Raw genomic sequence first — 27,123 nt, 5'->3', positions numbered from 1 at the left:
CCATAATATTTGTCTATTATGTTGCTTAGCAACCAGTCAACAGGCTACATTTCATGGTGGAAGAATTGTGTATAGCGAAAATTATTAATACTTTAAATTGTTTATTAAACACCAGATTTGATCATATTGGTCTGTTGCCACTTTATAAAAGCAATAAGCCACGTGCGTTACAGTGATTTTACAGTGACAAGAAGTGGAGCACTTTCATAATGTTAGTTTAGTTTGATTATATACTAAATATGGTGGATTATGGTGGATTAGCCACATGTGGATTAGCTACACATCCTAGTCTAAAACATATAGTCGCATTAAAAGGAGCACTCTGGCTAAAACATTACCAATAACATCTTTAGGTTCAGCTAAAACCCTGACCAAGATGAATATTTGTCAACTGGAATGAAAAACAAACTGCAAAATCCAGATTAGCAAAACTTCAGGGAGCTAGCTACCGAGCCAAGCTGCAGGGTTAATCCCCTAATGGTTATCAGCAATGTAGTGCACTAGATAGAGTGTAGAAGCTATTTTGTTTGTATCTTAGTAGTGTATGTATGTAGAGAGGAAGAAATCTATTGGGCCTACTCTGGTCTGATGATCAACGTTACCATAGAAACAGCCATAAAGATTTCCGTTGCTGAGCCTTTATCTTGCATGTTATGACAAAAAAATGTGTTACTGGATAACACAAAGATGACAAATTATTTAGTAATTATTTAGTGATTTCAAGTCCATATTTGAAATCTTCCCAGGAGCATTTCCAAGATGAATGGATGGATTTACTATGATGACATAATTTAATATCCGATCAGTCACGCTGATATGGAGCTTTTGTGGAATTTCATTCCAAAGATAACATTTGGGAACTGCGTGCCTAAGTACCGTTTCTTCACTAGAGTGAAACAGGAGATCTCAAAAGCCCAAAACAGCCCTTGCTCTCATTGTGTACAGATTAGAGCCTTTCCTGTGTTTGCTTGAACATCTCAACACAATCACAGCCAATATTTCCTCCAAAACAGGTCTTATCATGATCGGCGTGATCATCGGCTCCAGAAAGGTTGGCATTAACCCGGACAACGTGGCCACGCCCATTGCTGCCAGCCTCGGAGACTTGATTACTCTGGCTCTACTGTCTGGCATCAGCACAGGACTCTACCAGGAGCTGGGTGAGTGAAGGATTCTGGGTAATCTACTGCTCTTGCAGTTTATAGGTGGCATCTAGTGGCAGCATGTGCTCATGGTGGGAAGGTGAATGAAACATTAGCACTTTGGGCAGTTGAAATTGTTTAATGTTCCTAGATTTTTCTCAGAATTTACTTGTTTGAAAAGAGGTACCAGTTGTGAAAAAAGAGATAAATGTAAAATGTAGCACTGTGGTCTAGAAAGTTCCAGTTTGCGTCTTGCTGCATGATAAAAATTAACAAAAAAAATTTTTTTTAAATAACCACATTTAGCATCAAGTTTGGGAATAATTCTGGTTTCTCCAGATTTTTAAATCAAGTCAACTTTAGTTATTTTTCTGAAAAAATTACAGTGGAATAATTCTGTGTATTTGCAAAGTTCTTTAGCTAATCTACATTTACTTTGCCTGCCAAACCTGTTTGAGCTAACTCTACACACACTATGCATCACTACGCATGTGTGCTACGTACACTATGTATGACTTGTCTTTGAAGGTAGCTGTGCTACTGGCGAACGATGCAAATTCCTATGCAAATTTCACCTAATGAATTTGCATCATTGCATCTGTCTGTCATCTCCCTGTCATGTACATGTGTAAAAATTTTTTTTTACTTTTTTCTATGACCCGAATGCAATTCGTCAGGTTTGCATGTCACTAGTGAAGACCTAGATCGTTGTTCACCAATCCTGCTCTTAGGAATCTACCTTCCTGAAGTGTTCACTTCCTGAACCTCAACCTAAACACATCTTATCCAGATCATCAATCCACTTCGCTTTAGGATCAGATGTGTTAGATTACGGCTGGAGCTGAATTTAGTAGGAAGGAAGGAATTTCGCTAATTTTCAGTTACAGAATTTTCTTCTTGTAGATGTTAAATAGATATAATTGAACATAACTTTTAAGTTTTTTAAATGTAACCCTACTGGTTTACTGGCTGCTTGTTACCAAACCTAAATATTCTGATACATATTGTCTATCATAGAAATGCCTTCAGATATTGTAAGGTATTTTTGTCATATCACCCACTCCTACTGGATAGTATTCAGGAACAGGAAATGATTAAATTGGGAGAAACATTGTTAACATGTTAATATCTAAAAAAATAAATAAATAAAACAGAAATATAGCTGTAGAAATTCCCAGTCTCAGTCTTGCGGTAGTGTCTGTGACCACACTTTGGTTTTAAAGTGCATTTCTGAGGTACTGTTTGCATAAAAAAAGGCATGAAAACCACTACGTTAAGAGTAATTGCATGTTTTCCCAAATGGCCAAATTTTTCATCCAAGGCCAAATCATCCAGATGCAAACATCTCATAAAAGGTGAACCAACACTTACCCGATGTCTACATTGCAGAGTGTGGGTGCTAAATTACGCCCAGAAGAATTTCCACCAGAGCAATGTTTGTGTTTAGTCTCCCCAGGTGTCTGATTTGGGGTTAGTGTTGTGTCGTGTTTGTGTACATATTATCGCTCGTTAGATGCTACTTTTCATGCTTTGTGTAAAAATAAAGCAGAATTTGAACGACTTGCATTGAACCAAACTGCTCTGTCATTATTTTGTTTCTCACAGATTATAATGATTATGCCAATCCACTAGTCTGCGTGTTTTTCATTGCCTTGACGCCTATCTGGATCCTGATCGCCCGGCGAATCCCCTCCACCCGAGAAGTGCTCTACTCAGGGTGGGAGCCTGTGATTATCGCCATGGCGATCAGCAGGTACAATAAAGAGATATTCACACACCTGAGCTCTTCAATCTCAAACAATTTGTAGATCCTAAAACTCATTTAAATCATTTTTCAATCAGTGTTGGAGGCCTCATCCTGGACAAAACTGTGTCCAATCCCAACTACGCCGGAATGGCGGTGTTCACTCCGGTCATCAACGGTGAGCATAGAATCAGTATAATTCATTTATTCTAGGATTCCTGCAGGCAAAAGTAGTCAAATACAGAACCCCTTTCTCCTCCCCTCACACACATAAACACACACAAGTGAACTTAAAATGTGAATTTAATCAAGAGACTTAAAGCTTTTCAGAAAAAGAATTCATTGACTTATTTTTGTATTTCACCCAGTTTGACTGAAACACTAATCTGTATAAACAGAATCAGCTACTCAATGGATCATTTAAACATGTTTTTGAGTTTGTGGCTCTCATTTCATCTTGTTATATCTAGCTTTCGAAATTGTAAATGTATTTCTTTAAAATGATTGTTCATGTTTATTACAGTAATTGATTTCACATAAGGTTTTTAATATTGTTCATCTTTTAGAATATACTAAGCCGGGTTATTTAGAGCTGAACGCGAGTCCATAAGGGAGGGTTGATGTTGTTTGTGTGGCCCTGTTGCAGGTGTGGCAGGTAATCTGGTGGCGGTGCAGGCCAGTCGCATCTCCACATACCTGCACATGAATGGCCTCCCCATCGCAGAGGCCAGTCCACCTCCCCAGAAATGCCCCACACCGTGCAACACGTTCTTCGGCTCAGGTAACAGAACGAGAACCTGACTGGTCACTCCAACCTGTTAGCACAGTCTTTAAATCTGAGTAGCAAGTTTGGGATGGTTTGGAATGTCTAGGAACGTCAGTGACTTGAGGTAGTTGGAGTAAATGTGGTATACATAAAAAATAAATTCATGTTGTGCTGTAAAAAAACTGTGATATTTTGATTGTACAGTTTTCACAGTATTTGCTTTAGGATCTGAAAAAGTGTGGAATTTGAAAAATATTCAGGCCTGGAAGACTATAGAAATAAAATGTGTGTGTGTGTGTGTGTGTGTGTGTGTCTATATATATATATATATATATATATATATAGATGGATATTCTGTTGTCACAGTAATGTGTAATGAGTAATAATTGACTTTTACATTTAGCAAAAAAACGAAATTAACAATAGAAAATCTGTAAAATTAAAAGAAAAACTGTCTGCGCAACTTTATATTTTTATTTGCCATTTTTAAGAGAATGACAAGGTAGTATTTAGACACAAGTATTTAATTAGGGAAATTGCTAGAATATTTTTATTTTTATAAATAAAAATGTTACGGGACATAATATAATATATAATATTATATTAAATAATATAATATAATATAATATAATATAATATAATATAATATAATATAATATAATATAATATAATATAATATAATATAATATAATATAATATAATATAATATAATATAGTGTTACATTAGATTTCTAAAAAAAAAAAAGATATCCATAATTCTTTATTTAAAATTGCACATCATATGAATTTCTATTTTTTTCTAAATCTCACTTATTAAAAAAAATTGACTATCCGTAAGTGTGGACACTGTGCATAAAAGGGTTAAAAATGACCTCGATGACTGAAAATCACGCATATGATGGACAGGGTTTCCTCCTCTATTTCTCCACAGGGGTGAATTCTCGTTCCGCCCGAGTGCTCTTCCTCCTGGTGGCTCCCGGTCACCTTGTTTTCCTGTACACCATCAACTTAATGCGGGCCGGACACACCACCCTCACCTACACCTTCATCGCTGTCTACCTGACTGCTGCCTTACTCCAGGTACACACACTAATTCATCAGTCGTATAGTGGGGTGTAAAAAATCTGTAATAAAAGAAAATACAGGTTTGTCAGATTTCTGCAGTATATAATTTTTCGTTAATAAAATAGAGTTATAAAATACTATAATACTATACTACTATACTACACTATAATTCTACACAACTCTACTACACTAAACTACTATAATACTACACTAAGATACTGCAGATATTTGAAATTGACCCCTTTTTTTTAGAAAACATACATTTTAACTTATATTTAAGAATATAAATATGTTTAAAAAAGGGATTGAGACTATAATTCCTTAAAGGTCATATATAGATATAGTTGTAGGAAAATAATCAACGACAGAATGGTGTGATGAAGCAGAGTTATTGTTACCACCCTGAAGTTGATTACATTTTATTATTTATTACAGACTGACGCCTTGTATATTTATCCATTTATAGTTACATTTAACGTTGTAGAACGTCCTATTATCACTTATGTTACAGCAGCTATAAACGGTTGTACCCTCGTGAGATAAAAACAAGCAGTTTGTGTTAAAGTGTAAACTCCTCTGTCCTGAAGATGTCAGTGAACCTAAAGTTACAGCTCTGACTGTTACTAAGTGCTGATACTGGAGACTTCCATAAATGTTAACATAAATAAACGTCTCCTAACAGAAAACTTCACTATGTCATCTGCCTTACAAGTTGTTACTATAGCAACAATAACGTATTAGAATAAGCACATTAATATAAACCTGGGATTTGCAGCTGTACTGCTGTCAGAGCTGCTGTTAGAAGATTGAATAATAATGATTCAGCAGCGCTGTGGTATAGTAAAGACTACAGTATGAGATGTTGATTTGGTAGTAATCCACCGCCCCCCTCTGGTGTTTCTTACAGGTGATGATCCTGCTGTATCTGGCTGACTGGATGGTGCAGTGGATGTGGAAGAGAGGGATGGATCCCGATAACTTTTCCATTCCCTACCTAACGGCCCTTGGCGACTTGCTAGGCACAGGCTTCCTGGCTCTTTGCTTCCATATGCTGTGGTTGATCGGCGATAGGGACACAGACGTGGGAGACTGAACAGCTCTGCTGAACACCCGCGGAAACCTCACGAGCCTTTATTTATCAAAAAAAAAAGAATCACCACAATGAGATCTGTGATATTATGGCTACAATAGCCACTATGATTATAATAATAACTCGTAATACTATTGCTGTAGTAGTGGTATGTAATGATTATTACATTATGGCTTATCTTCTCGTGGGAGAACAGGAATCCTCATTATTTTTCAATGGGGATGTTCAGCCCCTTTTTATGCTCAGAGGTGTTGGCAGCAACGTGGTGGGGTTTAAAAGGAAAGGTCGACTTAAACTTGAAGTTTTCATGAGAATTAGGATGCTCAGACACCAAGTGCTCTATGTGTAAGTGATATAAATGAAGCAATTAGTGGAAGTTTCCAGACCACAGCAAAGTGACCTTGAGTATGCTTTGATTACCTCTTAAGTTCCTCATTAATCTTTGAAAAGTTGGAAAACTGGAACATTTTAAATCTCTGAGCGACAAGCAAGCGCTCTTAGCTCACAGACGATGGAACAAATCAGCTTTCAGGTTCCAAGCAGTTTTTTTCTACTAAGACAGAAATGGTAAACTTCACGTTATTGTTTTTCATTTGAAATCTGTTAAGCAATTGTGCACTGCCACAATTTAGTTGTTTTCTCTATCGGCAAAACACAAGGCAAGAAGTCTTTTACACACCTAGCTGCGTGAGCAGCAGTTTAATTTAATATCAGATCGAGTTCAGATATACCACAGCGTACACGCCTGTGCCATCACCTCCACCATGAATTATGAAATAGGATTAAAATGATGCAAGACTGCTGGTAATAAAAGCTCCTGTACTGTACGATTAGAGAAATAAATGCACCACTTATGGCTATCCACTTCACTTTCAGGCAGAGTCACAGGAAAGTGAGCAGGTCAAGTATCGCTGTGCTTTGTTTTTTCGGATTCTTTGCGAGCATGTAACATTTTCTATTAAACTGTCTTAATAACCGTGCTACAAAGCTTAAAAGGGCTACTTTGTAATGCAGATCCGCTGCATGAAGGGATGGGATGGGATTTCAGAAAAAGAAATGCTGGCCTTCTCAGAGATGAGCCAAAAGGGTTCGTGCCCACATTTGACTTAAAGTCATTGATGCATTCATGACTAGAAGACCTGAATGAAGATTATAAGGGTATAATGGGTTTTTTGTTTTGTTTTGTTTTGTTTTTTTATTATGTGAATACCACCCTATGAAAACTTGAACTTGCTAATGGTTTGTCCTATAAGAGCAGATAATCTTCGGTACTAGGCTTTAGAACAAGGAGCCCTTTAACTTCTTTTAATCACTAGTTAATACATGTACACAGAGGTGCCATCATTTACGATTTAGCCATAGAATTTATGATTTTTGATCCCTTGCTCGGGCAATATGGAAGACTCTTAAAAAAAGAAGCTTTTCTGTTTTTTCAGCCAAAAAGAAATCACCGAAGGGGAAAGGACACAGGATGTGAAAGATCCTCATTTGCTTCTGGTTGTGGTTTCTTTCCCCTTGTGCCAACTTTAACTTGGTGAATTTTCATCAGTGAATTCGCAAACCTTTCTGTAGGCTTTGTGAACAGTATAAAACAAGTGGGCGGGGCTGTGGTCTCCGGTCGGTAAAAGCACAGCATACAATGGGCTGTTAACCATTTAAGTTATGATACGCTAGATCAACTGATCCAACAGAATAATTCAACAGACCAAAATAAGCACTCAAAAAATACTGTAGCAGAGCTGATCCAGGTATGATGGCTGCAGTCTGTAGTTTCACAGACTTTCACAGATTTTTCTTTTTTTTTCACCTGATCTGATTACGGGACTGACAAAAGTATGCGTCTGTTCTCGGCTACTAATTCAAAATAGGCTTAGATGTGCATCTTATGTGTCCAGAGTCTGTAGCTAGGGCTTTATGACTTGTGTCTGGTTTTGAGATGTTTTCTGTGTAGACTTGGACTTATTAGGCTTATTGGCATTTATTTGTACTTGGACACACTTCGGTCTTGGACATTGTTCTAGCCAAATATGATCTTGGTCTCAAACAAGAGACTATAAAAATAATGTTTGTGCTTTCTTTTCGCATACATATGTAAAGATTTTTCTCCATTTTGTCCCTAATAGCCAATTCCCACCCATCAGACAGCTCTTGCCTATCATACTACAGCTACTGATCAAGGAGGGTGAAGACTAACATGTGCTTCCTTTGAGAGACTACATCTTTTCAAACTGCTGCTCATGCTGCGTCAGAGGGCGGCGTGACACTCAGTGACTTGATCTCATCCAGTCCTGGTCTTGGACTTGACAGTTTCTTTCTTAACCACAGCCCCATCCATGGCACTATTTAAAAAGTGTTTACGTGAAGCACTGTTATGAAACAATACTATGAAATAAGCGAATACATGAGCTCACAGGCGCCCATGATTGGCTAGTGTGACAGGGGAGAGAGAGTAATGCCTCTTTTAGAAAACAGCCTAATCACTGGCGCAATGCATTAATGAAGCCAGCTAACTGAAGTAAAGGTTTGGCCTTGATGGTTTTCTGTCTCAATCTTGACTCTGTCTCACTTTCATTAAGATTCTGTCTTGACTCGACCTCATCTTGTCCTGGTCTTGGACTTGACAATGGCTTTCTTAACCACAGCCCCATCCATGGCACTATTTAAAAAGTGGTTAGTACCACTATGAAATAAGCAAATCATTTATGGCTAAGCATTTAAAGGTAACTGATCTTGCCATTCGGTCGTGTTAGCTGCTTATCTGAACCTTTAAACCAGAAATTTTATGTTAAGGGACCTTTACAATTTGTAGTTGAATGCCTCTGATCTAGTAATGTTGGCACCACTGTGAAGATACACACACACACACACACACACATACACACACAAACACACACAGACTCACTTGTAACCCCCCTGAGAGTTAAATTTTAGGGACTTCACTTGTCTCGTGTGTTTTAAGTGGAAGATCTGTCTTTGCTTTATGTTATGCTTTATGCTACAATGGGGCCAGCAGAATGGATTGTGCTGAGCACAGAACATTAAAAAAAAAAAAAAAAAAAAAGCACTGTGCGTATAATTGACACGGATTCCCTTCATACTGTAAAAGTCGTCTCACGACATCAGAATGGTTCACTGTGCAAAGCGTACTGTAATCGAGGGAGCACTCACTTAATAAGACTCCCACTGTCTTGTGTATTACATGCATGTACGCAAACCGTGTTGCGATGATGCGTCCAGCCGTCCTGAAGTCGTCTCGCTGTGCAGCTCGTGCCACCGCCGTTCCCATTACAGCCCTCTGGTTGTGAATACTTCTTCAGGGTATGGGATTGCTCTGTTTATTTATTTCTAGAGATGCATACAAAGCAAAAATGTGTATATATAATATATTTATTCTATAAATAATGTGTTTATTTTTAATTTTATTCAATGTCTGTTTTTTTTTTCTTTGCATTTTTGGGCCAGAAGAGATGTAATTTACTGTAATTTTTTTTTAACTTAACATACATATCAGATGTCGGTGCCTAATACTTTATGAAACCTCACACTCAAGCTGGTTCAGTAGCACACTGAACATCGTAGGCCTTAACTGCAGCACGGCTCAACACCAACTAGCTGTTTTTTTTGTCTCTTTTGTTTGTCCTTTTTGTATACCGCAATGATTTTAATGCATAAATAGTAAAATTGCAACACTGTTTCGATTTTTGTTTGAGCTGTTTTGCTGGCAGCAGAAGATGAGTGTACGATCATAGGTAGAAGAGCAGAAACGATGAATAATCACAAAAATCAAGCCAAGGTCAAATCTTTATGTGAGCTCAGATATTGATTCATTGTATGTTAAGCTTCTTCTAAGAGGATCCAAACTATATATCAGCTCTTTGTGGTGCAGGAGAGAGAGCAGACATGTGTATTTAGTCTGTGTGATGTACAGAGATGTACACACGAGTAATCCAGTCTTTCTTCCTGCTTCCTTCTACCCTGCACTCTGCTGCTCCAGAGGGGACTCAACAGCGGTACTTGTAAATTGCTGGAAATAAAGGAATATATTATTCCGTCTATGTGGCCGTCTTTCTTTTCTGATGTTTCAGAACCTCACTGAAAGCTTGTTTGTGTTTTAAGTGGATGCAAACTGTTAACCAAAAAGTTTGCACCCCCCTCCTTCGTTTTTGTGAAACTGACAATTTATCCAATGGTGTTTTTCGATCAAAAACCCATTACAACATGGACTAAGCAGTTTTTTAAAATTAGTAAACTTAAAAGTTTACATCAGCGGTGACATGATCTAGAGCAGGGCTTCTCAAACTTTGCAGTTCATTGTAAAATAAGTTCCATGGTGTACAGATTTATTTCATAAAAATGATTTGTTAATTGTTCATGTGCACAACATTATTTCATCTCTTTATTAGAGCCATTTGTTTTTGATTTATTAAAGTTTAAATTAAACTCAATGAATTCAAGTGACAAGTCAAATAAATGAATAATTATAAGAACACAATAATAAATATAATAACTTTTGTTTGTGATTTCCATCACTGTAATTAAAAAAATCAAGGACCTGGGAGATAATTTATTTGAACGAGCCTCATTAAGGTGTCTAAGGACTTATAACTTTCAGCACACGTTCACTTAGTTAAGTTTTATTTAAGGCATGAAATTTATGATAATGTGTGTGCACGATGCACTGCGATGAACTGGCATCTCATCCAGGGTGCTTTCCCACCTCACGCGTGGTGTTCCTGGGATCCACCGTGACCCTGACCAGGATAAATCTCTTACTGAAGATGAAAAAGCTCAAACCGCTCAAAATCTTACTCCATTTGCTTGTTCGGAGTCAATGGGAATAACATCTCTTACATGACCCAACACGAAAAATGTTGACCTTTCACAGATCTGGAGAATGGGATAAAAGGATTTGAGTGTTTATTCAGAAAGAGAAGAAAAAGGCATGAAGAATAAAATACCAGGGAGATTGAAGTAAAAAGAAAAAAGAGTCCAAACCAACATACTTTTAAACTAACTCCCTAATGGGTTAGGACTGATCTTACACCTTGAAATATCTGCTGCTTTATAATGTTTGTAGCCTAAAATCTACAACCATGCCAATTCAAAAGCAAGACAATGTAGTACGTATAAAGGTAGACTATTTAAATTAAGAACACTTAAGGACATGGGTGCTTGCTACTGTTTTGCAGGCACTTCATCATGAATATCATTTTATCATAAATGTCACATAGCTCTATAGAGGGAGAGAAGAATCATCAGAAATAAAAACTGATGCACAGACGTAACGGACAGACTCGAAACACAGCTTAGGGAACGGTTAAGACTGAGATGTGTAATAAATAGATATGTGGAGGAACGTGGAGACGTTTGGACCCGAGTGTCCTGTGGGGTCATGAACAAAACACTCTTATGAGAGAGACAGAGGCAGGCTCTGGGAAAATGACTGACCTTCATTGTTCTCACACAGATGTGTCGAAACGTCCCTCGCCAGTGTGCTAAACAAGGGCAGAACATACACTCGACTCCAGAATTATTGGCACCTTTTAAAATAAATGATTGTATAAAATGAACATCAGTCTCATAAGACTTCTCTAAACCAAACAAATAAAAATGACACTCTTAAAGAATAAGTGCAAATTATCAAAAGAAAAGTGTAATAAATGTAATTTTATTTTATCTACCTCTAGAAATTGCTTTTTAACACAAAAGACAATCTTCAGACCTAAGAATATAAAATGTTCTGTATGGAGATTTCCCACCGTGCTTGACATCGTAGCAAGAGGCTCAGATCTGAAACATTTTAAGCACACATTCCATTCTGTGACTTAGAGTAACCTGTAAAGCATGATATACTGCATACCAGGCTTGAGGATTAACTTTAGTGACGTCATACTGAAAGCAGGGAGTTGTAGTGGTTCCTAATGGTCTGGAATGGTAATTTAATGGAATGTGTATCATTCTTAATGGTTCCTGATGGCTGATTTGATTTTATTCTGATGGAATCGTGCACTGAATTGGGTTCTAGTGGTATTTAATAGTAACTAGAAATTTATACGAATCTGATGGAAACCATTAAGTCAGTTTGGATTACGTAATGGAAACCTTAACAGTTGTGACACATTCTAGATATGTCTGATGGTTTTCTAATGGAATCCAAATGCATCCTCTAGTAAACCAATGGTCTCTAATGGTGATTGTTTTAATGAGCTGAAAGCACTCATCTTCAGTATCCTGGAGTTTATTCCAGGAACACACCAGGCACGAGGTGACAACACACCCTAGATGCGATGTATATCTATTGATGGCTCACACACATTCAAAGTTCACCAGTCCACCTACTGGTATGTTTTTGGATGTTCGGATGAAAGCAGAGAATCCTTATGAAACCAACATGGACACAGGGAGAGTCTGAGATTCCCTGTGTTTGAACCTGGGATCCTGGAGCTGTGACGCGGCAACGCAATCTGCCGTGCAATTAAGAAAATCACTCCTTTAATTACGTAATACACACTCGACATCATGCACATGCAACGGAATAAAAACGTTTTGGAAACCATGAAAATAATTAGATCCTGATGGGAAGATGTTTACGGCAATTCCAATTAAGAGTATTCCGATATTTGTTTTTCTTTTTCCGGCATGGATCAGTGGTCATTTGTGAGTAAGGCGTTACCATAATACACGGATATGGATCTGTAACTGAATCCTGGAAAAACGATTAGATCCTGATGGGAAAATATTTTAATGGCAACCACTATGTTTTCATTAGATAGTGAGACAATATGTTTTTTCTTCTAGGATGAGGTTCTTTTAATCTTACATATAATTCCGAGAAACTGATTAGATACAGATTATACACACAGATTTACATTTACATTCACTCATTTGGCTGATGCTTTTATCCAAAGCAAGTCACACTCTAAGGATTTAAGTATCTTCCTCAAAGACTCTGGGACTTGAGCTTCTGATCAACATCCCAAAGCCTTCACTCGTTCACACCACTTCCCTGGATGAAGTAGACGAGTCTCTCAGCAGGAGATGAGGAGGGAGTTTGTGGTGTTTTGGTGATGCAGATTCACACCTCGCCACGTTGTAACGTCTCCCTCCACACACACCAGCTCGCTGGAGACCAGCTGCTGACAAAGAGCGTCCACGACCTGGAAGATGGGAATCGATTCTGTAGCAAAGACAGACATTAGGTTAGTTATGCACTTCATGTTCTGTTCACTATTTATAGTTTAGTGCAAAAGTCTGTACACCCTCACCAAAAAATAGTTGTCCTTCTTTAGGGTTTTTTTTTTTTATTATTTACTTCATTTACAATGTTACAATAATCAGAACAATAATACAATAATAATAATAATAAAATAATCATTTGGATTATTGCCACATTTCAGTTTGAAATTTTTGGATTACTTTGCTGATGAATTGTAAAGTAGATCTACATCTTCCCTTCTTTAACCCACAGGCCACAGGGGATGCAAACGTTTGCACTCAGGTGAGAAATAAATGTCTTACTGACCCAGACCATCACTTCTGATTTTGCCTCAGTACCAAGATTATTTTCAAACACATAAAGTTGAATTCTGGGAATTCCATATATAGAATACAAAATAATCTTCTTTAATTTATATGATAATAAAACTAAAGGAACTACATTTTAATGATAAATTAAATAATAATTAAATGACAATCATTAAGTGATTTTTAAACCACTCTGTTGCCTACCTTGGCCTTTTGTGTTGCACAGATCTAGCGTGTTCAGCAGGATTTTACCCAGGGTTCTCCGCGAGATTCTCTGGCAGGACAAACAAAAAGATTATGTCTCAAGAGGTTTTCTTATTATTGACAAAAACTGATCTCACAACTTGATTTGAACAGAATACTGAAGTGTAAGGAATACTGAAGTGTACGGAATGTTGAACTGTACAGAATACTGAAGTGTAAGGAATACTGTAGTGTAGAGAATGCTGAAGTGTACAGAATGCCAATGTGTATGGAATACTGAAGTGTAAGGAAGACTGAAGTGTACGGAATGCTGAAGTGTACAGAATGCTGAAGTGTTCAGAATGCCGATGTGTACAGAATGCCGATGTGTACGGAATACTGAAGTGTAAGGAAGACTGAAGTGTACAGAATGCTGAAGTGTACGGAATGCTGAAGTGTACGGAATACTGAAGTGTAAGGAATACTGAAGTGTAAGGATTACCGAAGTGTACAGAATGCTGAAGTGTACGGAATACTGAAGTGTAAGGAATACTGAAGTGTAAGGAATACCGAAGTGTACAGAATGCTGAAGTGTACGGAATACTGAAGTGTAAGGAATACCGAAGTGTACAGAATGCTGAAGTGTACGGAATACTGAAGTGTAAGGAATACCGAAGTGTACGGAATACCGAAGTGTACGGAATGCTGAAGTGTAAGGAATACTGAAGTGTAAGGAATGCTGAAGTGTAAATGACAAGTGACATTTATTATTATTTTTATAGTTTTAGTTTATAGTATGTGTTTTCAAAGGTAAATCAAATGTTTTCTTTTTCTTTTTTTTAAACGCTGTTACGAATTTGAACAAGTTCATCACCATGGAGGAGGATGCAGTGCAGTGAAAGGTTTTGACAGCTAGATGGAGGTATAGAGCTATTATTAATATAACCAGCCTTTATTCTGCTAAAAAATGAGAATAGTTATTACAAAGTCCTAAAAACCTTTTTAAAATGATTTAATCGTAGAGAAATCGTATACAAATCTGACTCCATGAACATAAAATACATTCACTACACTATTGGTCCATTACAATTTAATTTTAACTCAATTCTCAGTAATTTGTCAATCCATCTGAGGAAAATGTTGATATTTCTGAAAATTTAGTCTAATTACTCATTACTCTTGAGCATGTGGGAACTTTTGAAGGGTATGTGCAAGTATTTCATGTTACAGTTAGAGCTGAGCCTAATGAACGTGATGGTATTGTGTGAGTATTTGCAGGATACAAACAGTAAATATAAGAGAATTTTTTTTGTAATAATTGTGAGAGCATGGTGTCTGTGTGTGAGGTAAAATTTTTAATTGAAATATAGCCACAACAGCAATCTGCGGGGTCCAAGCACTATTCACCTATAGCGCCACCTTTAGCCAGTTCTTGCCAAATTACACAGAACTATAAAGAGAAGACAGACACATAGATAAATACTGTAGTAATCAAGTGTAATGACAGTGGCTCAGTGCTAACCCTGGGACATACCTTTTGAAAGGTAGGCTGATGGTGGCTTTGTTTTTGTAATACAGTCATCGTTAGAAATCCAATTACAGATTGGCCTAATGATGCAGTACACCAAATTTCTGCTCGATTGGATTTACCGTTCTGGAGAAATAGCTATTTGAACTTAACCCCGCCTCAATGGATGACCAGCTGTTTAAGTAAATAAACTCGACCCCACAAAAATTGATCAGCATGTAGCAGCCACATTGTTTAAAAATATCAACATGTTTTCAATAGTTATTGAAGGTTAGACTCTACAGACTATCCTGACCCCAGTTTTAAGAAGATACACCAAAAAATTCAAGGACTAGCTCACAAAAGTAGGTTTTGCTCCTACGGTGCTCGGACCCCTAATAATAGCCTAAATGCTACGTTGCAGATCAGGAAGGATAGTTACAAAATTTTACTCAAACACCTCATACTCTGTTTCAGCTATGTTCTTACTTTATCTGTTTTCTTCTCATCCAGAAGCATGGGGTGCCTTCGTCCCCTCGTCTTTGTCTCCGGTGGTCCGGTGCAGCCGATCTGATTGCTATAATGTCCTGTCGAGTTCTGTGACAGGAGCAGATGCCACAACGCCATCTTCTGACATCTAGCAAACACACACACACATGTAGGAGAAAAACTTCACTCCCTGCGTTCCAGTAGTGTGTTCAGCACTGCATCATCATTCCCTTGTTACTGCCTTGGTACTGCTTGCTACACATTTAACCTAGCCACTGAGAATAAAATGGAGTTAAAGTCATTTTCTTGGCAACCTGCAGTGTCAGTTTCATTGGAATGGCGTGAATAGCGTTATCAGTGTGCTAACAAGCTAGCTACAAGTTCAGCTACATAAAACCAAGTAGCAAATGTTATCTTTTTTGAAACATATAGTATTTATTTGCCATGAAAGACAAAGTTTCAGAGTGGATTTGCCCTTATATGGTGTGCTAAAGAGCAGTTCTGCTAATTTGATAGCTTGCTTACTAATAGAATAAATTACTTCAGCATAGATGTATAGCAGACTGAGTAAAACCCAGCGGAAATATAACATTTCAAAATCAAACATATTCATAAAATACTAAAGCTCCTATATAGATTTATAAACAGCTTAATCTGCCTTTAAAAGAAAAGAAATTACACAACATCTCAGTGCCTGAAATCTAGAGTCTATTGATGTGATCACTCAAGCCCCAACTAATTAAAACTTGAAAAATTTGAATACTGAACATAAGCCCTGCCATCAAAAGCACTAATACCAACCCTTAAAGGGGCTGTAAGCAATTTTAGCAGTCCTTGCTAAGGAGACCACCCACTCTGTTTCCCTGTTTTCCATAGCAATGTTAAGAAAAAGAGTAGAAGCTCATCATCACGCCTTCATTATGAATAAATCTATGTGCAATATTATTAGAACAAACTATTCTGTTCTCACAGTTAGCTTATATAACTAGCTTGTGTAGCTATTCAGATGTTACTAGTATATAAAATCGCCGATAACATCAATTTTTGTTGCACTATATAAAAAAGCTAACATTTATTTTCTTATGCTTTTGTTGGGAACAGTTGAACCAGCACTTTTAGTTTAATATCAGCTGATGTTTTCTTACTTTATTTTGTTAAGCTAGCAATTTATTTCCTATTCTGGTATAGCCTGTTCTCGTTTGCAGACAGGTTTAATGAAGTTTTCAGCTGCTCATTACAGAACTGACTGTCACATAGACTTTTTTTTGTCTTGAATCATCTTGTTCAGTGAGAGCTATCTAACATTTAGCTGACTTGTTCTTTAAAAAAAAATGCTTACTGCAGCTTTAAGCTGCCAATTCTAACAAAAAAAAATAATGGAATGGAGGAATAGTGCGTGCGTGTGTGTGTTTTGTGTTCAACTCCTCACCCCTTTGCACAGTTGTGAAGTTTGTTAATAAGTCGCTTCACCTCCAGCAGACAGCACTGGCCTTCCTCCTTCACCCTCACCTCCTCCTCCTCATCTGAGGCTGCCCGGCCCTCCACTGCCCTCTGCAAGGCTTCCTCTGCCATAAAGACACGAGTAAGTCAAAAGTTCTTTCATTATAATATAATTATATTATATTATTACATAAGTGTATTTCAATAAAAAAAATTAATCATAGGCAAAGGAGTACAGGTGTGTTTTCCACCTCAACATTTGACGACTCATTTGCTAATACCAACAAAGTACCAACGAAACATTAGTGCCACAAACAAAAATATAAAAACATTCCAAAAAATTATTTAACAAAGAACAACAGGGGAAAAGTTAAACCTTCAAAATACAGAAAAAAAAGTTTGTGAATTTGAATCTTTCTCACCTCCTCTGATGAGCGTCTCGTCTCGGCCTGTGGGAATCACACGTGCTGTGGGCTCCACAGACTCAACTGGAGGTCCGGGTCCTCTCTCATGTTCAGCCCTGCAGGTGCACCGAGATCTGCGACCAAATCAAATGTGTGTAAAATAAGAAATGGAGGAAATGTTCCAGCAACTAAAAGTTTCCTTTTCAGGTAGACCAGTAACTTTTTACATGTTAATTTCCATTTTCAGGCGACTGTAAGATATGTAATACACAGTGACTTTTTTTAAGATTCTTTAGCCAAGCACATACTGTAGGGTTTCACTTGTTTTGTGTACATCCACATTTAGTATTAAAGGAACACTCCACCCTGAAACACATTAAATATGTTTATATTGAAATGGTTATGATGTGGTTAGTGATTCTGGTGCTAATTCTTTTGGTTGGTGCTGTATTTTTGTTATGTTTGTGAGATGTTAGCGGTTGTGCTGCACTGATGTCACAGGGCGACAATGTTTTTGCTAGCGCAGTTACAGTAGAGTACAACAGTCCCGCACATAAGTGATAATGATCAGGTTTCACTTTTCAACATCACATTAATGAGAAATCCAGTGTAGAAGCAGAAGTAAACATTAGACTCAAAGTCCCAGAATGCAATACAGTTACACGACGCAGTTGCACTGAGTTACGGCAGAGACTTCACTTGGCTAGTTAGCGATCTACGAGATGTTTTGAAAGCTTTGAAAGTTGACCTGTTTGAGTAGAATGTGCAGATGAGGAGGTGAGACAGCTGGACAGAACAGGGCTAAAGCGCCGCTGCATCAATGAAGTTAGGGCTAAATCTCACTGCTCCGCATTCAGCGGGTGGAATGGCATTATGGGTAATGTAGGAAACCATTAACCCAAGTGAAAATAGAGCAAGATGTAGAAAGATGTTTAAACTGAAAACTCATCATTTTATTACAAACTAAAATGTTGGATTCTCTTGAAGTTCATGTTTATTATAAAGATTAACATGCACATGGTTCAGGGTGGATTTTTTGCTTTAAGCACTATGCTCCAGAGTTGCATATATTAGGCAATATATTTAACAGCAGGCGTGTGTGTGAGTGTAGATACAGCGGTGTGTGTTGCCAGTGTAGACAGTAAGCTAACCTGCAGGCTGAAACTTGTCTGTTTAGGAAAGGAATGAGCATTACACCATCACTGAGCTACTCTGATGATTTAAATTAATCACACCACATGTGTATGGGTGGACCAGTACTCACGAGAAACGTGAAGTTTAAAAAGATATCAAATATGTATCTGATCACTTCATAAGAACTGGAATTTCTTTCAACATCATACTTTTCAACCTTAATCCGACGGCTTTGAGGTAATTCAAAATTGCATATTTTTAATTCTGGATTCTGATTGGTCAGAAGGTGTTGATTAATTTTATGTAACAGTAGTGCAGCTGCAAATCACAGGTTTATATTATTGCGTTCATTTCTAATACGTTACCGTTTCTATAGTAACAGCTCATTCATAGGGACTTGTACAGAAGAACGTTTCTAAGAACATTTATGGAAGGAGTCTCCAGTGTGAGTGGGAAAGGCTTCAGTACAGAGAGCTTTGCAACACCAGTTGCATTATTTTGTCATTATTTTTTATTTTGTTGTGTTATTAAGAGAGAGAGAAATAGATACGTGATAACAGGAGCTAGCTTTTTTTTTAATAGACTTTCTACAATGTTAAATGTAAGTATAAATGCATAAAAAGTATGATGTGTTGTTGCTGTTGTATCAGAGTAATAAAGCACTTCAGGATGTGCTGTTATCGGAAAAGAGTAACTTCAGGGTGGTAACAGTAACTCTGCTTAATCACACCACCCTGTCACTGATTATTTTCCTATAACATCACACCCCCAGTTGTTTTATTCCTTACTTAATTCAGCAGCCCATTTTACTAGTGCAGTTTCCGAACCACTTCTCCGTACAGAGCCTCAGTGTCACACTGTAGTCCTGGATATTTTATCCTCTGCATACGTGTAAGATGTCAAGATATATTATCCTGAACTGAAGTCAGTGCCATCGTCCCCTCTGGCTGTTTTGGTGTTTCAAACAGAACGAGAATGAGCTCTAGACTGAAGAGGGAGGAGACTAAACCACACAGCTTTGAAGTTTGATGGGATTTGTGTGCAGTTGATTCACTGCCAGACTCGAGAGCAAAACTGGCGCTAGCACAGGATACACTAAAGCGCTGTAATGACACGCTGCAGTGACTGTCTGCTTTAGACATACTTAAAGGATAATGACTAATGGGCTATAACAGGAAACTAACCTGACCTGTGTTGTGATTGTGATGAAGCACAAGCCGTTTCTAAGAAAAAGCGAGCATCCCTAAAAGTTTCGCATCCCTATGAACGTGCTCATCGTTTTACTTCCGCTCCCAGACCACGCCCATCATATGAGTCATCTCCGATCCTCCTTATCCTCAGGGCTCAAATTAATATCCACCAGAGTCAAATCTTCTAAACATGCACGAGAAGTGAGAGCTCTCCTGTGCCCATTAGTGAAAACTGAGATTCTTTGTAAAAGAAAAGTCTGTGATTATGGTAATAACAGGAGGAACTTTGATGGTGTATTTTCAAAAATGAAGCAATGTCAGAAATTCCTGGGGTTTTTGTCACAATACTACCCTGGTGGTGTATAATGAAAGGAAGTGTGTGTGTGAACACACTGGTTTGCCACAAGGAATAAAGTATAAAGATAACGTTTCTATAATAACCAAGTGTGTAATAGTAAACATTCATAAAATTTTGAAAAGAAAAAAAAAAAAAGACATAATCAATCGCTGCTCAATAATTCACTGAACAATCGGAGGTGGGCGTGGCCTAATATTTTGATGAGCATGTTTGATTGACAGCCATCTATTTACGAATATAACGAATAACCTGCTACGCTAGTCAAGTTGAACTAAACACAATGACACAAATGGAGAGAATTTGGGTTGTTTCTTCCGACACGTTCCAACCTATCAATGATTTTGAGAATAAGACAAAAGTTCTGGCACCTCTCCATAAAACTATGCTATGTGTTACAACTTAAGTTATAAGAATTCACATCAATCAGAAATCCTAGGAAATTGTAGGATTCTACAATATGTTCCATGTCAGATTCAGACAACTAAGCCACGATAGACTTACTTGCTGTTTTAACTCGAGAATCTAATCACAAGATTATATAACAGTTGTTCAATTACAGGCAACATTACAGGCTTACTGCTTTGATAAAAAAATAGTCCAAATCACATGTTAAAGCCGGTCAGTACCTTAGTGATTCAATTCATAAAACAAAACCACACTGTGATCACTGTCGAGTCATTCTGACGTCTTTCTCGTGCTCGGCTAAACATGGACACACCTCTAACATCACTGTCCTTGAAGGACCTTCTAGAAGGAGTCTCCAGTGCCAGTGCTTTGTAACACTCAGACATAAAGCTGTAAATTTAAGTTTTATGACATTTTCTAGACAGAGAAGTCTCAGTAATATGACAAGTGTCATATATATATTTTTTTATCTTATTTACTACGAGAGAGAGAGAAAAATCTAGAGCCTGGTGAAGAATGAAATTTATAGCTGCTATAATATAAGTGATAACAGGAACTAACTTGTTTTATGGATGATCCACAACATTAAATGGATAAAAAATATGAAGCAATGTTCTTTAATAAATACAAATTGTAATTTGGCAAATTGCTGTGGTATAAGTGGAATAAAACAGTTCAGGACATGGTAAGATCGGTAACTCCAGGGTGGTAGCAGTAACTCCGCTTCATCACACAGCTCTGCTCAACAGCGTGATACAGCGAGTTTTATTCTTTACATAATGTTTTAGAGACCTTCCTGACTCTGAATTTGGAGGTAACTTCAACTAGGGCCTTGGTACATCAAAATGTGGTTCTTACTTGCTAGGTTGCTCTGAGTCAAAGAGACTGTGATTAGCAAGCTTTACCCAAAAGAAGTTCTGGCAGAGTACATGCTGACACTGGAAAGTCACCAGTTATTTTACTTCGTACTGTATTATTCATTTATTTGTTTTTCTTATCTTCCACTGACATACTGTTGGTTCACTGGATTTGTTCTAATTGTTATCAAATACCAGAAAGGCAGAGTCTCAGATTATAGCTACCTGAATGTCTCCAGTTCTGCCTCGAGGTTTTGGACTTTCTCCTGCAGTGGCGTGACCTGCTGCGCCTGGTCCTGCATGTCTCTGACCCTCGCCAGGCCTGCAGCGAGAGCCGCTCTCGCCTCCTCCGCCCTCCTCTTGATCTCAGCGCTCTCTCTTCTCAGCCTCGCCACTGTTTCCTCCAGCCTGCTGACCTCGCCATACGCCGACATAAGCTCCTCCTCCAGCCTCTGGTTGAACCTCATCGCCTCCTCCAGCTGGCCGTCACGTGAAGCACGGATCAGCTCTAGCTCTCGGAGCAGGTCCTTCGTGAGCCTGGTTTGTTTGGTTTGCCTCAGTTTGGGCTCGCTGCCAGCAAAGCAGGTTTGCCTTTCAGTGATTTGTGGAGAGCTTTTGCCAGGTGAGTACAGACGCTCCCTCCTCAGAGCCACCTCGAGAGCCATGCAGCGAGCGTCGCTGCTCTGGAGAGCCGAGCGCAGGTCTTCCACAAGCTCTCTCAGACTGGCATTCTCCATCTCCACCTGCTCCTGCCATGATCTCTGCTGACTGTGCTGTCCTGCAGTTAATGGAGCAAACGTTCATGCATCAAAAATTTGCACCGTTTCCACCCTTTCTGCTTATAAATTGGAAAAGTGGCCCATGGACCGAATGGAGTTTGTTCACCAGGTTAGCTACATTAGATTGATGCTGCTGTGACAAGAAACCTTCCGCCCTACAGCACCAATACTTTCGCTTTCAACTTTCATTTTGTGTGACAGCGAGATGCCCAGGGAAGTTAAATAGAAAATGAAGAAAAGCAACCAAGCAGACTGAGTTACTGACTAGCAAATAAGAAAACAGGAAGCAGTGATGCATCATATACACTAAAGATCATTCACTGGGTTTAGAATTTAAAAACATTTTAAAATATTGCATGGTGGTACTGTGTGTAGTGTTGCTGCCTCACAGCTCCAGGATCCCTGGTTCGATCCTGAGCTGGCGTTATCATCTGCCTGGAGTTTCACATCATCTCCGCGTGTCTGTGTGGGTTTCCTCCGGGTTCTCCGGTTTCCTTCACCTCCCAAAGCTGTGCAAAAAGGTGCACTGCCTACTCTAGACTGCAAGTGTGTGAATGTGTGTGTAGGATGTATTCCTGCCTCGCACGCAGTGTTCCTGGGAGAGACTCCAGATCCACCACGACCCCGACCAGGAAAAAGCGCTTACTGAAGCTTTAATCATGTAGTGCATGTGGTTTTATTTGGTCATAATTCATTAATTTTCATTCACATAAAAGAGTCACACCACAAAAGAGCAATAACAAAATAAAAATAAATTCAGGACACTGGATGAATATTCCTGCGCCTTGGTCCTTTACCTGCTTGCGTGGATTCTGGTGCGCAAACTTTCAGGTTTTCCGTCCTGTCGCGTGATGTCCTGTTCGCAGCACTGTCCCGACTCAAGTCGAAGCTGACGCACTTTCTCCGCCGCACGCGCGGCCACCGGAGCCTGATCTCGCGCTCCACGTGCTCCGTTTCCTCGGTGACCGGAAGGCGCGCGGATGTCGGTGCGTCTCGCGCTCGGATGGTGAAGAAACCGCAGAGGCGCGAGTGAAACTCCCTGAAGGTGAGCGCGGGGGGAAGCGCGGAGCACACGTCCCGGTCCTCGCGCGCTCTGTCCTCATCCTCCTCCGCGCTCACACCGAGAACCGAGCAGAGCAGCCGGAAATCCTGTGCGGACACCAGGTCGCTGCTGCTGCTGCTGCTGCTGGCGTAGGCGAGGTGGTGGAAGACCTCCTGCAGGTACTGGTCGATGCCGGTGGCCAGCACCACGATCTCGTTCTCGACCCCGGACTCACGGCAGAAGTGGTGCGCGAGGGCGCAGCGGAGCCACTCGGTTTTGCGCGCGGCGCGAATCGGCTGCGGTGCCGCACACGCTCGAGACATTTGCGGTGCTTAACGTTATAAAATCACGCGCAGGTTGCTGAGAAATGAGTGACACCGCAGCTCTTGATGGATGAAATGGAAAGCATCAGACGAAGGCGTAATGAGTTACTAATAAACCCAGGAGCCTTGGATGGGAAAAGAAATGAGGATTCAATGCGCGCGCTTAAAGAAGCCCCAGATTCCGCCTCCGCCCGCAGGACCGACAGATGAGATGGAGCTCTGGACTTGTACACGCTCTGAGCCTCGCCCAGTCACTTCTGCGCACAGGTTCCACTCTTGAACCGCGATCAAAACAGTGGCGCCTGCAGGCACAGCAATCAGCACGATCAGACCGGGGGTTGCCAGATTGGCTGATTTGGAAAACTCTGCGCAGGAAAAGTTTTTTGGTCTAGAGATAATATCATGTGGAAGTTCTGTAGAATGCATTCTCTTCTATTTTATTTATAGTGTAATATTCTTTCAGTTTAAAAAAATCATCTTATATACTGTATATAAACAATATTATTTCAACATTCCAAACATGTGCACTTACAGGAAAATAATCAACAACAGGATGGAGTGGTGCATCTTTACACAAAGTGTAGTGATGTCACCACCCCAGAGTTGATCATTTTCCTATAAGAGCACATCTGGAAGTTTTATTCCTCTTTTACCACAGCAGTATGTCAATGATTATAATAATTTATTATTTAAGTATATTACTTTTTATCCTATTATAGTTACATTTACATTAATGTGTGGAAAGTCTGAGAAACAGTTAGTTCCTATTTCAGCAGCTATAAAGAGTCTTTCCTTCAACAGCCTCTCTTTTTTTTTCTCTCAGTTGTAGTTAATAAGTGAAAAAAAAAACACAGACTCTCAGGTTATCGTGAAGAAAATGTCCCGTTTGGTACAACCCACTGACACTGGAGACTCCTTCCATAAATGTTAAATAACCACAGAAAAATCCATCATATCAGTGATTATACATTTTTCTTTGTTAAATAAAGACACATTTAACTGTTTATCATTAGTCTTAGATCATTTGGGGCGTTCCCTGTGAATGAGCTGTTACTATAGAAACGATAATGTATTAGAATGAGCGCATTAATATTAACCTGTGATTTGTCTTCCAGCCGGCACTACTTTCTGAATTGACTGATCAGATTTGAGAATTAAACAGCACTGTGGTCATAATAAGCATTAACCAGGGTAGGATGTGGGCCAAGCTCCGAAACACGTTCATTTCATCGATCTGTTGCTCTGGACGACATGCTTTTTTTGTATATAAACATCTAATATATTTCTGTTAACACGGTAAAAGGTATTTTTCTAAAATTTCTTCGTAGTCTGTTCAGGCAATATCTCAGGACAGTTATGGGGCTGTTGTTACTATAGAAACACATTCATATAAACCTGTGATTTGCTGCTGCACTACACTCAGAGCTTCTGTTATAGAAAATTAATCATCGCCTTCTGACCTTTTAGCTTAGCCTCGTAAATCTTAAGATGGATAGTTAAAGCAAATGACTTCCTTTTGCTAGACGGATGTGTTCATGTGTGCACCGTTTCAACAGCCGCAGTTCCGCACCACTGTTTGCAGAAGGTACAGCGCAAACAGAGAACAGTTCTACAGAATGTACCGCTTCAGAAGCCAAACATCCCAAATCACCGTTATGTCATAAGAGTAAACCAAATCAACATTTTTCAACAGAGAAGTTTTAAACAGGGTGTGATTCCTGGTCTTATCTTTCAGGATTACTGCCTCAGATAGCATTTTTGTGTGAAAGACACACACTACAACCTTCTTTCCTTAGCGTCTATGGCTAGTTCCTCACTGTTTGCCAGACACAGGTCATTTAAATCACTTCAAACCGCAGAACCTCATTTATTTTCTTAGTGACTCATAACAAAAAGGTGCTGTTAAAAAGGGGCACCTGGACACAAAGGTAAGCGATATCAACTTCTGACGTGGTGAGGTTTCATTTCTAGCTGTAGGAAAGTGAGTCACAAGTGCCGCCAGTCATGCTTTTGTTGTTTTTTGTCTGAATCGTGGTATCTGTATAGCGAGATCACGCCACCTCTCTTTGAGTTCTCATTCTGTCTTTATCAGTTCTGTCTTTATCACACTGTGCGTGGATCATTTTGAGTAGACAAGCTCAGACTAGAGGTTCAGGCCTTCTGCCTTATATTAATATAATTTATATATATATATATTTAAAGTGTTTACATTAATGTGTAATGTGTAATATCTGCAGACCAATCAAGCTGTAGTTGTAAACCTTGATGCATGCTGTTATAGGAAAACAATCAACGACAGAGTGGTGTGATGAAGTGGTGTTTTGGCATCTCCTGAAGTGTTTTATTCCTTTTATATCACAGCAATTTACCAAAATTATTAAAATTTGTTTATTTAAAAAAAAAAACAACATTATTTTGTACATTTTATTCATTTATAGTTACATTTAATATTTAAGCTGGAAAACTAGTTGGTTCCAGTTATCAGGTACATAGTATCATCTTAGCGGTTCTCATTCTCTCTTCTGTGTTTATCTTGACTCCAGACTTGACTCCATTTTTAGTAGACAAGCTCAGACTCATTCAGGTCTTCTCTGGTCCTCTGGTCTTTGGCTAATTCATAGACTTTTTTAAAAATGTGTGCTTAGTTTAGATGAATGCATATTCTACAGATTGATCATGCTTACTTAGAGTGTTTTTGTTGTTGTTGTTGTTGTGTCACTCTGACACATGATGACACATTATAATATAATTTACATTACTAATTTTTTCCTGTTTAATAGGAAATGGGAAAAAACTAGCTTGTCTTTTAGCTGAGATAAATGTTGGTAATGATGATAATTACTTGTTGGAACAGTGTTAACAGGGATGGAGCTGTAGTGTAAAGAATATGAATGAACCGTGTAAGTGGAGGTTGAAGTTCATCTTTTTTTTCATTCCCAATCCGATTTACAGTCAAGTCCCAATATTAAACAACTGCAAAAATGTAAAAACTACTAAACCTTGTGCAAACAAAAACAATTCAGTAACACTTTATCTACGTTCCTAGATATAATATGTTCCTAGTCATCATATCATGCATTATAATGCAGTCATAAGGCATTACACACATCTTTATAATTATTTAGGAAAATGCATTACACTTTATAGCTATCTTTGTTATGCATTATGAATTGTTAACATGATATAAATGGTGTTCACAACACAGGAAATCATAGTACACATGTTTACCGTTTCTGAATGGAACTTGTTAGTGTGTCTACGACTCAGATTTTGCATTATAAACACTTCTATAAGCTGTAATGCCTTTTCGTAAAAAAAAAAAAAAAAAAAAAAAACAATAATCATGTATATATGGCTTTATGAACGCATTATAATTTATTATGCATATGGCCTTCATAGAATGTGTTACCAATCATTCTTATGAGAATGCTCTTTTTTTGTTAGTATTTCTAAAAATATACAACAATATATAAAAATATATTCTAAATATACATTTGGAAAAACATTTAGTAGTCCTACATGATATCTAGAATATCTACAAGCAAATTAGCATTAATGAAGTTATTATATTGTAAAAATATTAGTTCTTCTTCTTTATTAAAAAAAAAAAAAAAACTCTGCACACACTGTTATACAGTATCACATGGAAAAATCCCCAGAGAGCTTTCTACACAAAAAACA

At 38.4% G+C, this 27,123-nt stretch overlaps 2 protein-coding genes across 2 annotated transcripts in view; one reads left to right on the top strand and one right to left on the bottom strand.

The window, feature by feature from the left end:
• The window catches only part of slc41a1 (solute carrier family 41 member 1), a 28,005-nt gene extending 18,143 nt beyond the window's left edge, over positions 1–9,862 (top strand). Inside the window, exons 6-11 of the mRNA XM_026932811.3 lie at positions 1,014–1,160; positions 2,748–2,895; positions 2,985–3,064; positions 3,533–3,667; positions 4,584–4,732; positions 5,625–9,862. Of these exons, the coding sequence (XP_026788612.1) occupies positions 1,014–1,160; positions 2,748–2,895; positions 2,985–3,064; positions 3,533–3,667; positions 4,584–4,732; positions 5,625–5,810 (845 nt within the window). The 3' untranslated portion in view covers positions 5,811–9,862. The remainder of the gene's footprint in view (positions 1–1,013; positions 1,161–2,747; positions 2,896–2,984; positions 3,065–3,532; positions 3,668–4,583; positions 4,733–5,624) is intronic.
• Positions 9,863–10,008: 146 nt separating this feature from the next.
• On the bottom strand, positions 10,009–23,730 carry si:ch211-112f3.4 (EF-hand and coiled-coil domain-containing protein 1). The gene is made up of 7 exons (XM_053227073.1): positions 22,875–23,730; positions 21,524–22,076; positions 17,373–17,488; positions 16,940–17,075; positions 15,511–15,658; positions 13,536–13,605; positions 10,009–12,984 (listed from the first exon to the last, which is right to left on the bottom strand). Exons 1-7 carry the CDS (start codon positions 23,440–23,442, stop codon positions 12,836–12,838), a joined length of 1,740 nt encoding a protein of 579 aa, XP_053083048.1. The 5' UTR covers positions 23,443–23,730; the 3' UTR covers positions 10,009–12,835.
• Between the last annotated feature and the right edge of the window lie 3,393 nt (positions 23,731–27,123).

The sequence above is a fragment of the Pangasianodon hypophthalmus genome, chromosome 20 (genome assembly GCF_027358585.1).
Source record: "Pangasianodon hypophthalmus isolate fPanHyp1 chromosome 20, fPanHyp1.pri, whole genome shotgun sequence".
Taxonomy (NCBI): domain Eukaryota; kingdom Metazoa; phylum Chordata; class Actinopteri; order Siluriformes; family Pangasiidae; genus Pangasianodon; species Pangasianodon hypophthalmus.
The sequence above is the reverse complement of the archived record's forward strand: the minus strand, read 5'-3'. Positions and strand labels throughout refer to the sequence as shown.